At 40.2% G+C, this 15,004-nt stretch overlaps 1 protein-coding gene across 8 annotated transcripts in view; it reads left to right on the top strand.

Moving 5' to 3' along the window:
- Cacna2d1 (calcium voltage-gated channel auxiliary subunit alpha2delta 1) overlaps positions 1 to 15,004 on the top strand; it is a 428,021-nt gene that overhangs the window by 201,853 nt on the left and 211,164 nt on the right. The window contains exon 1 of one of the 8 annotated variants that reach the window (XM_087206742.1): positions 12,633 to 12,728. The exons of the other annotated variants lie outside the window; for them this stretch is intronic. Coding sequence (XP_087062868.1) covers positions 12,642 to 12,728 — 87 coding nt within the window. The 5' untranslated portion in view covers positions 12,633 to 12,641. Of the gene's footprint in view, positions 1 to 12,632; positions 12,729 to 15,004 lie in introns of those variants that run through there. 8 annotated transcript variants of the gene reach the window in all.

Here is a 15,004-nt window from a genome sequence, read left to right as displayed (position 1 = left end):
AAATAACAGATTTGTTTCAAATAATATGACTAAAACAGCAGTAATGAGCTAGTATTTTCTGTGTAGGTTGGGGTAGATGTTATTGTTCAAGACAAGAATACTTTCTGATGTCAATCTCAAAGATACAGAGACCAGTGTGTGTGTGTGTGTGTGTGTGTGTGTGTGTGTGTGTGTCCATTACTGCTCGTGTGTGGTATTCATTTAGATGCTGCAAAGACAAAGAAGAAACGGCTGCCCGAGTTATCAGCATTTGAAAACTGACACACACTCCACGGAGGGCTTTGGGATGAAGGCACAGTGAAACTGGACAGGTGGCTGATCCCCATCAAAGAGTATTTATCTAATTCTTCTGCCCCTCTGTTTTCCTTTCTGCCTTTGACCTATGTGTTGCAAAAGCAACTCAGGAGCCTCTTGAATTCTTCCTTTCTGGTTCTGTTGATCTTTCTACTTTAGAAATAAATGTTTCTAAAAAACTTGAGAGTGATCTCTTTATCATTTTCTTTATAGTCTCTTTTATGATCATATTTAAATTTTTGACACATAAGAAGATGAATATCAAGTTAATACCGTCCTGTTTTTAGGCATCAGCTTCTCATCTCAGAATGTGAGGATTTCCAGCCAGATCCCCAGATCCCAAGAACACCCCAGAATCTCAAACTCAGGGTGCACCATTTCCTCAGAGATTCCCCTCCTGGAGATGCCGTGGCTTGAAAACTCTTTAACAAGCCATGTTTGTGCCAAGCTTTTGCCTCCGCAATTGTGACCTCTCTTACACACAAGTCCAAAAGATGCCGTGCCCAAGAATTTCTTCAGTTTCCCAAGGTGATCGTGGACGTAATACCCAAGGGGAAGGTTAGACGAGGGGCTCAAGTGTCGGTCACAGAAATAACATTAAACTGAACAGTAAATTTCTGAAATATTTAATTTTGGGGGAGTCTAGCTCCGAAATGAAACTTTGCCCCTGTTCTCTGAGTCCATTCATTCTACTTACGTAGCTCCCTTGAAGCGTCTCTCGGGTTGGGGTCAGGACACGCCACCCAAAGGAGAGTGGGGTGTGGCACCCACAGAGCTGTCCTTCCATGTTTCTGCGCGCACAGCACTCCCTCTTGTCTGAGCTGGATTCCTGTGGTCCAGTCACATCCAGCAGTGGGCACAGCGGAACCAAATGGATGTGTGTTTGCTGTGGCTGGCATTCCTCAGAAGGAGCCCATCGCTGGGAGGAACGGGGCTCACCTCTCCCTACCCAGTCACCCAGACTCACCTGCTACATCTCCATCCGGGAGATGTACTTCTCTTGCTATGTCCACCCCCGTATTTCCTGTTTACCATCAGGTCGCAGTGCTGGGGCCTGCCCTGAGAGGGTTTCTATGCCTTAATCTGGCTTTGAGGACGCCGTTGACAGGGTTGCTCAGTACTAAGTGGTTGTCAGTCGCGTTCCCCTTATTTCCTTCTTTGGAATCTCGCTGACTCTTAATGGCTTTAGCATATAAAATTTGCTAAATTGTAAAATTCTTGAGGACAGGAACTGTAACTTCACACCTAAACTTACATATGTTAGAGCAAAAAGTGGACAAAGATGAAGAGCCAGGTTTGTTTGTTTGTTTTTGTAAATACATGAGTTTCTGAAGGTAACTGCGAGGCGTTGCCCGTGGTGAGATTTGAGTGGTGTGAACGTCACTGCTGACACTCTCGGTAAGTAATGATCATCATTATGCACACTTGTGAGATGAACCTGAGTCCTCATTGAGAGAAAAAAGCCTATCTGATTAAGCTTCTATGTTGCAGCCTAATTTTTTGAAAAGTATTTAGTCATGCACTAATTCAGTGTTCTGGTTTGTTGTGCTCCTACACTTTTTACTTTCTACTTTTAAATGCCTAGTTTTGCTTACGGTTTTTAATCCACACACATACACATATGCCTGCACCTACACACATATACACCCACATGTGCCTCATTAACAAAAAATAGAAGGAAATTAGTGGGGTTTAATCTTGTTTTGACTTTGACTTTCTTTAACTTTTTCTTTGATTTTAAAAAACACAAAATACTTTTAAAGTCAAAGTTTTCTGTGATAGAAGGTGGAAATGAATGGAAGGGAAAACCAAAGGTTTTATACAGGATAATATTCAAAATAACTTGCTGTGTTCTTTGAGTTAGAAAGTGGTGATTAGTTTTCAGCTTTGGAGAAGTGTGAGACAACCTAATTAAACACCTTTTTGGTGAAAAGCAGCGTGATAAATCCAGATTGCTTTGGGGAGCTCTCAAAGCTTTTATCAGAAAGGTAATACTGCAAAAATCTTTTAAAGAAGTAGCTTGTGAAAAAGCATTTCCCAGTCTAGAAGTACATTATAAGTATATTTAAATAAATATGCCTGTGAGAATTCTTACATGGGACATATGCAAAAATCTTATCTTAAAATGTATAAAATACTCAATCTATGAATGTGTAATGAGCACATATTTTCTAATAATAATGACAAATTTAATAACTTTGCAACCTTTTAGATTTCACTTTATAAACTCCTATTAAAAATGATACAATGGGATCGAGTGGAGATTGAGATGGAGACAGAAAAGTAAATCTTTACAGGTTAGAGTTGTACCTAAAATCTTCATCTTCTTCATAAGCATGGTATATACTACTGTTCTCCATAACAGCATATTTACTAGAAGTGGATTGCTTACTTTTCCTTACAATGCAGTGTATTTTGTGATTTGTAGTATCACTCAATATCATGCTTTGTTTTCTAAGAAAAAAGTTTCTGTTGTCCTTATTGACTTCTCAGTGTCTCGGCAGACAAGTTCTTTGTGTAATCTAGTTCGTCATTTCATGAAGTTCGAAGGATCCACCTAGTGACCTCTCAGGCCAGTCTCTGGCCCTATGGAATCCCAGGAATTGATTCTTTTTCACAATGCTAAGGAGAAATGAATATGGATTTAAAGATATTGGGAGGATTCTTCCATTTTATTTTATCAGCACACTGTCAGAAAACACTGGATACGATACAATTACAATCTGAAGAGGACATGAGATTGCCTTCAATCATGAGGAAAGGTGAAAACAAATCCACACCCTGTTTGGCTGATTAAATTTATCTTTTTGGGAATTGAATATGTGGTGGTGTTTTATATTACTAATGAGATTTGAGGAAAGTTAATGAAGCTGAATCCTCATTAGATAGCCCTGCTTTTCTGAATGTTTGTTTGAGAGCTAAGGATTGTTACTGTCTTTTAGTAATTAATCTCCTTTGTGCCATAGAACAGATATTTTTCTAAAATGATTTATTCATAGGTAATACAATTATGGATATGAAGCAATTAAACAGTGGCTCACATTCAGGATAAAGAAAAACTAATTGATAAACTGAATTTTTCATGCATATACCAAGAGCAATGCAATCTTGCCCTGGTGAATAACAACATCATTTTAGCCACTTAGATTGTTTACTTTCCATTATAAAATTTTGTTTCTCTTATTCCTAAACGCCTTTCACCGAAGTCCACAGTGGCGACTTCTCCCAACTGAACATCCTCCTGTTCCTTGCAAACTCTCCAATAGGGAATTTTTTCAAGTAGATTAGCCTAGCTAATTCTTTGAAATGGGAAACTCATTCTAAAACATCTATCTTTGAAATAGATCTGTAATCAAGTCTGTGACTCCTACTGCTTCATATATTCAATGTAACCCTTTAAATCTTCGCTTTAAAAATAGTGAAAATCCCCCCTTTAGCGACCTTCTGAGCAGCCCTAATCCTGAGACTTTTTTTTCCATCAGTGTATTTCTGGGAGCTGGCCCTGTGGAAGGCTCAGTAACAACCCATGAATGAAAGTTGGATTTTCCCTACACAAATGTCTTTGTGCCGTTTCTTCCTCCTCCTGTGTCTTTTTTATAGGAATCATGTTTGCATGTGGTCTTCCTCACTGTTCAGGAACTGCTGATTGGAGGCTTTCCCCAGACGTGCTACAGCCATGTGGTTCTTAGTCTAAACATTTTGTTCTCCATTGCTTTTAAACCCTTATGCAATGCTCAGTTTCTAGTATCTTGCTTATCTCCTGTCTGAAATCAGTCTAATAAGCCATACATATAGTGCTTTGTGATACTTTCTTTTATTGTTTAATGCTAGAGACAGAATGCATGTGCCCTTCAAAATTCCCATACTGTCACCTGATCTCCATGTGAGGGTATCAGGAGGCAGGGCTTGCGGAAGATGATTGCACACAGATGATTTTTGCTCTCATGAAGCAAAAGACTCATCAAGCTCCCTACCCCTTTTGCCACCTGCGGTCATGTGGAGACCACTGTGCACCGGACGGTACCCCTCACCAGTTCCCAGAGGCTCCCAGTGCCCTGACCCTGAACTGTGAGGAACAGGTGCTGCTGCTCACCCCCCTCAGCTCTGCTGTGCTTGTTTTGTAGCCCACACTGGCAAAGATGCATCACGAGGCAGCAGAGTTTCCACCTGAAGCATCACAGTATCATACATGTCTTGAAAAATCAAGCGCTATATAAAGTAGTTGATCAATGAAATGCTCTGGTTGATTTAATGAATTAAATCAGTTTTGATTAGTTGATAGCTATCAGCTATATCCTCATTTATATCTTCCTTCTTGTTATGTTTATCCATTTATATGATTGTTTTGTGATGTTATAATTAAAACACTGACAAATTATTCCCATGTACAGATCTTGGTGGAGTCATAAATACTATTGCATATAGATTTTATTAACTTTCTATCACATGAATTTAAATTAGTCTGTGTTTTTCCCTTGTCTGTTAGTAGGCTAAATGCTCTTTTCCATACCTCAATGAAGCATTGCCTTATGATTGTAGTTCTTTATAAAGATTTTGTTTCTTAGTGCTCACTTTTTGTGTTTTCTCTCAAGTCCTTATTATTTGGAATAAAGACAATCAGAGGTATATTGATGAGGCTTCTCTCACAGTTAACCTTTACTCTTTTCCATAAGTCTGGCCCATTTCTTTAAGGCTTCTATTTTCCTTTTCTTTAGGATAAATTCTTTTCCTGCAAGTGTCTTGTAAATAAATCCTTTGTAGGAATATTTCCTCTGCCCTTCTAAACTTACTAGAGCAAATACAGAATATATGTCCCTCCCCTTCGCTTGTCTTTTATATCACAGATATAACAAAATTCTCCAAAAGAACCAAGAGTTAATGGGAGGAACCCCTCCCTCACAAGGCCTTTTCCACATTTGTCTGAGTGTTCTCCTTGTTCCGTGGTTGATACACATTTTTACTGACAGTAAAATTTTACTTTTGAGTTATCTGGTTAGAAACTTCTTTTGGTAAAATCTGGTACAAAAGAACAGCCAAGGAAAGTGGACATTGCCATGAGACCAAAGAGAGGCACAGCGACCCTGATTGCACAGGGTTCGATTTACAGGGGACTCAGCAACAGAGAAAGGGTCCAGCTGGCAGCAAGGCCATTGGATCCTGAAATTTGGGCTGGAGAGCAGGACAAAGGTGACTTTCATCCATTCTAGAATGTTCCTGGTTTATGTTAAGCTGACAGCAGAGATGTCAGGGCTCTTCCTGGGGTTGTGTGGGCTAGGGTCTTGTCAGCATTAACCCCTTTCTTTCTTTCCTTCTTTGCTTGCTTGCATCCATTTGTCCTTCCTTCTGTCTCTGTCTGTCTGTCTATCTCTGTCTCTCTGTCTCTCTGTCTCACTGTCTCACCCTGCCCCGTCTTTTAATAGTTTGCTGGGAAAAACAGGCCAGGCTTGCTTGGGAGCAGTCATGGCTGACAGGATGCAAGATGGCTGCCCCTGGCTCCCCACAGTCCTGGAAGCAAGCGTTCACCCACTCAGTCCCATTCGTTTGGCCCAATGTCCTAGCCTTCCACTTCGGCAGCCAAGTGGTGGAGTGCAGTGGGTAGGCAGAGAAAACACAGCTGTCTCTCAGTATCCTGGGGTCCGGTTCCAGGCTCACCCAAAGCTACCCAAGTTCCTTTTATAAAATGGAGTGATGTTTGCATATACCCTGTGCGCACATCCCCATGTGCGTTTTAAATCATTTCTGCATTAGTTGTGATATCTAATACAAGGCAAAGGCTGTGTAAGTCGATTGTATTGTTTAAGACATAATGATAGAAAAGTATACATGTTCAGTAGAGCCAGAAATGTCTTCAAATATCTTCGGTCTGAGGTTGGTTGAATACACAAATGTGGGTTCACAGAGACAGGGCTTATTGCATTCCCATGGAAGAGGGTGCCGCTAATTTAGAAAGTGAGTGCTGAATTGAACAAAGGGGAAAGGTGTTTTTGCAAGTGCTTGTTTTGTTGTTTGACATGTGTTCTGAGGTGTGTGGTAAAGTACATGGCATGCACAGACATTATTCCTGCTTGTAGATTTTTTTCTATTTAAGTGACCTTGAGAACAGGTTGTGTAATTTTCCATATCTGGTAGGGTAGAGGCAAGGGCTCCAGGATAGCTAAACATGATCAGGGGACTTAACCTCTGTTTACTCATCTGTGAAATGGAGCTGATGGTAATGTCTCCTATGTCTGCAGGAAAGATAGATGGAAAAATACTTGGAAAAATAGCTCAGAAAAAATGGCAGCTCCTGATTTTATTTATATCTCATTATAACAATGGGCAACTGAGATACATATAAGCCACACACATGCCTATGAGTAATGAGTAATAAGTGTACATACACAGTTTGAATTTTTCTTTAAAAAGTCAAAAGGAAACTTGAACTTTGCACTTGAAAGCCAAGAGCTTAAACTTTTGTCACTGGTTAGAAGTCATACCTAGGACATGTGAACAGAAAATTACAGGATAATAAGGTGAGAATTATTAAGTGAATCTTTCATAAGGCCAGGAAAGGAAGCTGGCATAAAATTGTTAAAACTTGAGAGCAAGAGAAATAATAATAGTAATGCTCAAGTGAAAATAAAAACTGAAGAGCTACTGAATAGCATTAAAACTACATTTTTAAGGGGAAAACAAGAATGGCATTTTTTTTCCAAATTGTAGTGAATGTTTCTGATATTTTTACAACCTAGTAAATCCCCTACTTCACAATTGTGCTTGACTGATTGAAGAGGACATAAGGAGGGTGCACACAATGCGTTTTGGCTTTTACCTACCACAGAATGTGCTCCATTCACCCTCAGGTGTATTAACAAAAAAAGGGGAAACGTTTCCATAGCAACATTAGCAAAACACAAAGTCTGCCTACTGTCTAAGGCCCCACCTTTTTTTAAGACCATCCACTCACCAAATTGACAGCCTATGTGAGTTAATTAAACTCAGAGGTAAATTATTTAAAAGTGAAAAGAAATTAAAACAAGGCAGGAATGATAAATAGTTTGCAATGGGCCGAAAAGGAGCGGGAGGAAAAGACAGCAGATCCTCTGTGATATTGAGTCAGAAGGTGTGTGGTGGAAGGGAGACAGCTGGGATGAGCAGTGATTATTGTACAATGGGCAGGACAGGACAGGAGGTGAATGAAGCAGGGAGGATCCACAGAATCCTGGGAGCACTTCATGCACTTGCAGGCATAGACCTGTGCCTGCTGATTGTACATTCAGTAAAATCAAAGAACCCAGCCCTGTTTTATCCCGCGTCTTAACTCAGAATGGCTAATGTTGACAAACAGCTGCTGTTTGTTTAAAAAAAAAACACCTCAATACCTTAAAATAATCCATAGAATCGTTCTATCTCCATTTTACAAATAAAGAAACATAAAGTTTTAGTCCCCATATTTTCAAAGTTAGTATGTGTTTTAAGGTTTAAGATTTTCATTGACCAAGCCCTGCTCGACATTTTAATGAAAATTTAAAAGGAACTTGAGAATCATATTCAGAATAGCTGAATGAACACTTTATGATAGTTTTATATACCATGTATTATGAATACCTTACTGCTTTTTTCTAGTTTTTAAAAAAATTTATATGTGGTAGTTGACTACCTGAAATAAATGCTTAAAAGCAACTTGGGGGAAGTGGAAGGCAATGGATGTCCCCCCGCTGGTTGATTTCAGAGTTAATAATTCAGATTTTTAAAACTCTTGAATTATCACATAGGAAATAGAGTGAAAAACAGCAATTAAGTAAAGTCATATGATAAACTACAAAAGAAAATAAATGGTCCTTTACTGAGAGAATAAGCCATTTATTTTTCACCATAGAAATCAAAATATAGTTGATGTACTTTTTTAAACCAGCTATTCCTGTTTACCATTTTCTCACTTATCTTCCATTTCATATATACATATGCAGACATGTAAGAAAGAAAAAGCAAATATACATGCAATTTTATAAATGATAATTAATGATCTTTAGAAACTGATGATTTAATAACATTTCTACAGGTTCCAACATAAATTTGATTGTAGCATATGCTATTGTTTTACATATTTTTTCTACGATGCTGATATCATTTTCCTTGTAATTATTTTAGTTTCCAAATTAAAGTTAACTGGCTGAGACACTAAGTCCCTCAGATAATAATCAGGAAAAGGATTCCAAATTATGATTAAATTTCCGAATTGATATCACTTCAAACAATTGGCGCAGTGGGAATCTGTGACTTATTTTCAGTATGTCTACTTTACCAGTATTGCTTTTCAAAGGATGAACTTCAGAACAATGTGTTGTTGCTTTTCCCACAGTGGTGAGCATGTTCTGTCAATAGCTGTTAAGGCTGGAGCTTGAACAGTGGTTTGGATGTCTGCTTCAGAGCAGACCTTGTCGCCCTTTAGGACACACTGAAAACCCTTAGAGGCTGTGTTAGACCCCAGATCTGCAGGGGCCGTCCAAGAGCCTTTCATTTAATAGGGCTAGGGTGAGATGGAGAGTTTGCATGTTTATCAGTCTGCCTGGTGTTGTGGCCCAAGTGGCATGGCCAAACTGTTGAGAAACATCACAGCACTCAAACAAGGTGTGCCACGTGTGTTCAGTTCAGGACTACTAAAGACAAAAATACATGGTAACAGTTTGAAATTGGACAGATGGAGCTGTGTTCATAGAAGCTGACCCATCAGGTAGGATGTGCCATAAATTTAACATAGCTACTGCTGGTGCAACTTTTTTAGGGGTGATGAAAGTTTTCCAAACCTGGTCATTTTTGGTCCAGTAAAATACATCCTTTCCCTGGGTGGGTATTTCCAAATGGCCCACTTGTTCCTCATTTGATGGGCCTTAAACACTCAGCACAACCCATAGCTGCTGGTCATAATAAACACAGTGGTCAACACCAGAGTTGTGTTTTGCTCAAACCGGCCACTCCCCACCCTCAGGCACAATGCCCATGGACCTTAATAAAGGCCTGGTTCCTGGATTTTCTCCCTCTTGCCTGTTGGCCAGGCTCCTGGTCACCTCCACATATCCCACTGAAGCACAAAACAATGAGAACCCCACACAGACAACTCTTTAACACAAAGATAGGAGCAAAAGTGGCTTTTAATGTTGCCAGCGACTCAGCAAGTGACTCTTGTCAGTCTCGAGAGCCCCGAAAAGAGGTTTGTGCTTCCTTATATGTCTCTTTTTGTATCCACAAAGCTTAATACCATTGGAGTTCCCTGAGAATACCGCAATCAGGATTTACACAAAGCAAAGCTGTGGAAGGGGAGAAAGCAAAGATTTCCAGCAGGTCTTTCTGAGTCCATTATGCTCCTTCGGTGACAGATTACAGGGCACTGTGACGTCACGTGAGCTTCCTGTTGCATGGTTCTCCCAGCTCTCCTGTCCCATGAGAGGGACGCTGTGTAGCCCAGGTGGGACTGCGTGTGTGCCAGTGACTGCCCGGTGAGCCTGAGCTTGGGAAGCCCTGGTCTTTTAAACCCTGCTGCCAAATGCCCCAGGGAATTGTTCTTCTTTTTCTGGCCATCACACATGTCTGGCCTTCACTCCAGAAGGTGGTACCATCTTCCTCTTCTGAAGGAAGCACTGTGCTAGGCCAACAGTGCTGAAAGGAGTCTGTCCCCTCCCAGGTGACTGTCTCCCAGCACTGTGACTGAAAGTGGAACAGATTCAGAAGGAAGCCAGAGCAATCCTAAAGCTTCTGCTCTTAGCAAACGTGTGCCCTGTTCAGTAACTTCCCTTATTCCAGGAGCGATTTGCGATGGCTGTTTTCTTCCTTGGGAAGTGCATGTAAAACTTCCTGGTGATGTTAATTTAAGAGTTCATCAATAAATTAATATTATGATAAAGAGTCTCATCATCTCTGTACTTCAATTTTTAATATTTGATAGCTTGCATTTATTTAGGACCCCACAAACATCTTATTTAATTCCAACAATGTAATACAATATGTGCATATTATAATCCTTATTTTATAGTGGAGGAAACTGAGGCAGAGGTTTTCCTTTAAGTTGCCACTGGTCACAGACATATTAAGTGGTAGAGCTCTTTTTACCACATTTCTTTGTTACTCACAATAGTGAACAATATTTGCTAGATATGTAAAGAAGATATCCACTAGTGACATAAACTTTCGGCACCTTAGGTTGATATTTGCTTGTCAACAAATTGCTGGCAAAGAAATCAGCGGTTAAAGGGCTTTGGAGCGAGCATGGTGTACTCCATTGAGCTCAGGTCTCGGCTGAAGAGATGCTGTTTGCATTCCCAAGCTCAGGAGCTCCTAATGTACACAGGTTGATCTTGTAGCTTGACTAAGCAGGACCCCAGAGTGGGCTTTTAGCGGACAGAAGGGACAGACTAGTTTTAAGGTGTTCTTTTTTCCTTTTGCTTTTTATTCCTCTCCTTCTTCAAATTTTCATCTTCACAGTGTGACCTCTTCCTGAGTCTTTGATTCCGCAGTGGTAATCAATATTTAGAGAATATGGTGGCTGCTTATAGATTATTTCTGGAGCCCCAGGATAGTTTCATGGGACAACCTCAGTCCCTTCACACCCCTTGCCAGGTCCTCACATTTGGGGCTCAGGCATTGTCAAGTCAAGCCCATGATTTCTAAGAATTAGGTGATGATGTAGTCATTGAGCAATATGTCCACAGGAAGGCAGTTTTTGTGGCCAGAAATTTATAGATGTCTCTGCAAAATGGCATGATAATGAGTGATGCTTTAGTGAATGTAGTTAAAGATCTTGATGGGATCTTGGAAATGCTTATTTCTATACTTCCACACAGTTTCTGAGAGCTTGCATCATGGCACACATTTCTGGAGACATCAGAGGCGGCCAGCAATGAAGGAGCACTTCATCAGCCAAGGTGCTTACGCACAGTGATTGAGAGGAGCCAGGGAACTGAGCACAGCATGACGAATGGCATGAGAGTGGAAGGCCTCTCACCAGGGAAGGGCAGCGGGCTGCATTTGTTGACTTCCCTCAAATGTATTTCTGTTTAGAAGACTGACTCTCAATGAGTACCTAAGTCCATCTGTCTCACAGCTCCAGAATACCTGTGGGAGACTGATCCATGGTTCAGTCCAAGGAAAACACACACTGGGTCCAACCTGCAGGCATGGAGAGGGCGCCCAGTATGGCGGAGTCAGGGCCTTTGGATGGTGGTGAGGTTGGGGGCATTGGATGAGGTGCTCCAAGCTTTTTAGGTGATTCTCTGCAGGTGGCAGAGTGTAGCGCTACTGTGGAAATTACTTTCAGTTAAAAAATGTTATTTTATTATTTTGTACTTTAGAGCCAAAGAAAGGTAATGATAATTATCAGTTGTGTATTATTTACCTTCACTGCTGCTAACGGGGGCATTGCTGTTTTCACTGGATGATATCTCCTCTACCCTGGCTGCTGTATTCCAATAGTCAGCCAAATATTTTTGGAACTAATTATATCTCTGAAGATTAGACTTGAAGCTCTGTGGTTCATTTCCAAAGCATTTACTGAGTATGGCAGATCCAGGCTCGAATCTAAACAACATGATTCACAAGCAATGTTCCCAAAGATGTTTTCCACTTGGCCACAAATGGAAAAACAAATGATGAGTGATCTGATTTCAGCAAGTTTTATTTATGTGCTTTCCATATACTAGGCTTTCTAAAAGCTTACACTAGAAAGAAGAATAGAATTTTATTATGAAGTTTTTATTTCATACAATGTGGCATGAAATCAATTGCAAAAAATGATAAGAGTATCAAAAAAGTTAATGTGTATCTTTTTATTCCTCTAATACAGGATAAGATGTATTTGTGGTTTGGCTTATTATAATCCCAAATTAATGTTTTATTATCAATTTTAATCATTATTTTGTGTCATAATTAAATATTTAGAGAAGTGTTCGAATATTAGAAGAGACCCAGGTAACTAGACTACATATAGTACTTTATTTCTATGTCATTGTTCTATTTACAAGTAATTTAAATCAAAGTATATATTAAGAATTATGTAGCCCATACTTATACTATTGAAAAACAATGGTGAAGAAGAAAAATTGCTTTTTCCCCCTTCCCTACTATAAACTAAAGTAGAAGGACAAGTGCTACACTCTTTTATCAGGGTTCAGGAGAATTTCTCAATACTGGGATATATTTTTCTCAATTAAAATTGGATTATATTAAACCTACCTTGTATGTCTTGAGATGAATTTGTGATGGCCCTGTTCAAAAACATGGGGAATTGAAAACAATAGTTATATAAACATGTTCCATGTCAGTAGCTACAGGAGAAAGTCCAGAGGACTCCTACAGGCTGCAGGCAGTGGTAGTGAATGCAAATGGGTGTCTTTGTGAGAGGACACCTGCTAACCACAGGCCTGGGGAGACAGGGCCCTCAGGCTTTGGTGAAATCGCCCCAGGTGAGTGAATTGGGGTGGTGTTCCTGAGACTGAACAAGGACTTTCCCACTGAGCTGCGTCACCAGCCAGCGCCTTTTACCTTTTTGATTTTGAGGCAAGGTCTTGCTAAATTGCCTATACTGGGTTGGAGTTTGTGATCCTCCTGCCTCAGCCTTCCTGGGTGGAGAGATTAGAGGCCTGCTCCCCCTTCTCCACTGAGTAATGCTTGGGAATAATGGAAACTGCAGGAGGAACACAGGGACAAGGCATGTCCTGCCTGCAGATGCAGTGGAGGTGGAGAATTTCTGAGCCGAGGCTGCTTCCCTGGGGCGCTGGCCTGCTCTGGAAATCATTTCTGGTTTCTTACCCATCACTGACCTCACACACTGTGCTCACTTGTGAGAGCAGCCGCTCCCTTCAGTGGGGCTGGGCCTCTCCTTCCCTAGCTCATCTCCCTGTGGAGGCTGCGGGGCCTCCCTCTGGATTTCAGCCCACGGCTGACACGAGTCACCCACACCAGCGTGGGACAGTGTCCACCTGCTTTTGCATCCCCACAGGGCCTCCGGATGCTGACCACTCGACTGGAGTGAGTCTAGGGCGGGGGTCAGAGGTGGGCACTAGGGTGAACTTCAAAGAGGTCTATGATATTTTACTTCTCTCCTAAGAAGTTATAAACTAAATACAAAAAAGTTCATTTGAATTCTGCACGGCAGCTTTCAATCTATATTTTCAGTCATCCCCATAAAAAATCCCAAACCAAACCACAACTTGTGGCTAAATCTTCCGATTGGCTGGGAACAGCAGTATAGAGAATCCTTCCACTTCATTAATCTGTACATTAATTATTGGGGAAAAAACCCTCACTTGTAAAACATGTATGTGCTGTGTGGGAGATCTACTGAAATAAAGTCAGACTGAAGCATACATATTATAACTGTTCAGAAAGCACCTGTCATGTATTGACTGCAAGGACATGCTTGCGTGAGAGTTTATGAGTGTTAACTTTAGGAGCCGCAAATATTTCTTTTATCTTATTCTCTAAAAAGTTATACACAGCAAGTGCTCAGTGAACGTGTATTGAATAAAGGAACACACATTTTTTTTGGAGGTAGGGTTTTGTTGTGCAGGTGTGGGCCAGCGCTCCTGGCCACGCTGTTCTTCCCGGTCAGGCTGCAGGATTATTTACCTGGTTACCACAACTACCAAATCTCAGAAGGAACTGAAGTTAACTCATCTGGTTCATCCATTCACACTTTATAACATTTTCACCTCAAGTCACAGTTTCTAACTTGACTTCTTCACCAATAAAGCTTTTTTTGAAGGCCAGTGTTTCTATACAGAAACATTTCACACAATGTGTAAGGATAGCAGGTATGATTAACCTGAGAAGACTATCTCTGTACATGAAGTTTTCATGGTGAATCCTTGTTCATTAGAATATAGAACATTGATTGCTTCAAGGCTTAGAAAGAGTTCTGCTGGACATAAATATTTTGATTTAAGTCAACTGCTTTAAGGTTATTGGAGAGAAAAGAAGATTTTTCCTTTGAGAGGGTATGCGATACTAAATATTCATGGAGGTATTATGTTGTTCTGACCATTGAGGGCTTTGACACTTCCTGTCAGCATAAGAATTGCTAAAGAAATGTCAAGTCTTGTGATCTCCTTTGAGTCCCTTCTGAGGAAATAAGGTGAGAAAGCAGCATGCAGTGACCCTTGGCCTTTTTATTTCATTTGTGATAAAAATAGAATAACATAAAATGAACTCGTATTGATTGCTGCATTAAACTTTTCCCTTAATTGCATGTTTTGACTCACAATGTGCTTCTACAGATATGACCTTTTCTGCTGGGAAAGCACAGTGAGAATTTAGAGACCATTGTGGGGTTTTTTCTCATTTCATTCATATTTTACATATTGAAGTGATGGTCAGGGATTAAAGGTCTATGCTATGAAGCCATGTTTGTAACATTCAGCTGGAGGCAAAATGTTAAGGATTTTATAATATACTATATTTTTAAGATACCAAATAGAAAATATGTGAGGTTGATAAGTATCCCAGATGCTAAAAGCATTCATTGCCTAAAATTCCATACTTTGTGAAAAGCAACATCAGAATTTGATGTTATGTATGCTTACATCAGAAGGATGAACTATTTCTTATAATTTATTATCAGAAAATGTACACAAAGCAAGTGCTTAGTTAATGGGTATTGAAACCTAACGTCCAATTAAAAGTGGGTGCTCAGGATACCACAGCTCCCTGTGTAACCTATGGCGCCATGCTTTGTTCTTCA

Source organism: Heterocephalus glaber, unplaced genomic scaffold, assembly GCF_053883595.1.
Source record: "Heterocephalus glaber isolate CG9 unplaced genomic scaffold, H.glaber_assembly_v1.0 deba00000678, whole genome shotgun sequence".
Taxonomy (NCBI): Eukaryota; Metazoa; Chordata; class Mammalia; order Rodentia; family Bathyergidae; genus Heterocephalus; species Heterocephalus glaber.
The sequence above is the reverse complement of the archived record's forward strand: the minus strand, read 5'-3'. Positions and strand labels throughout refer to the sequence as shown.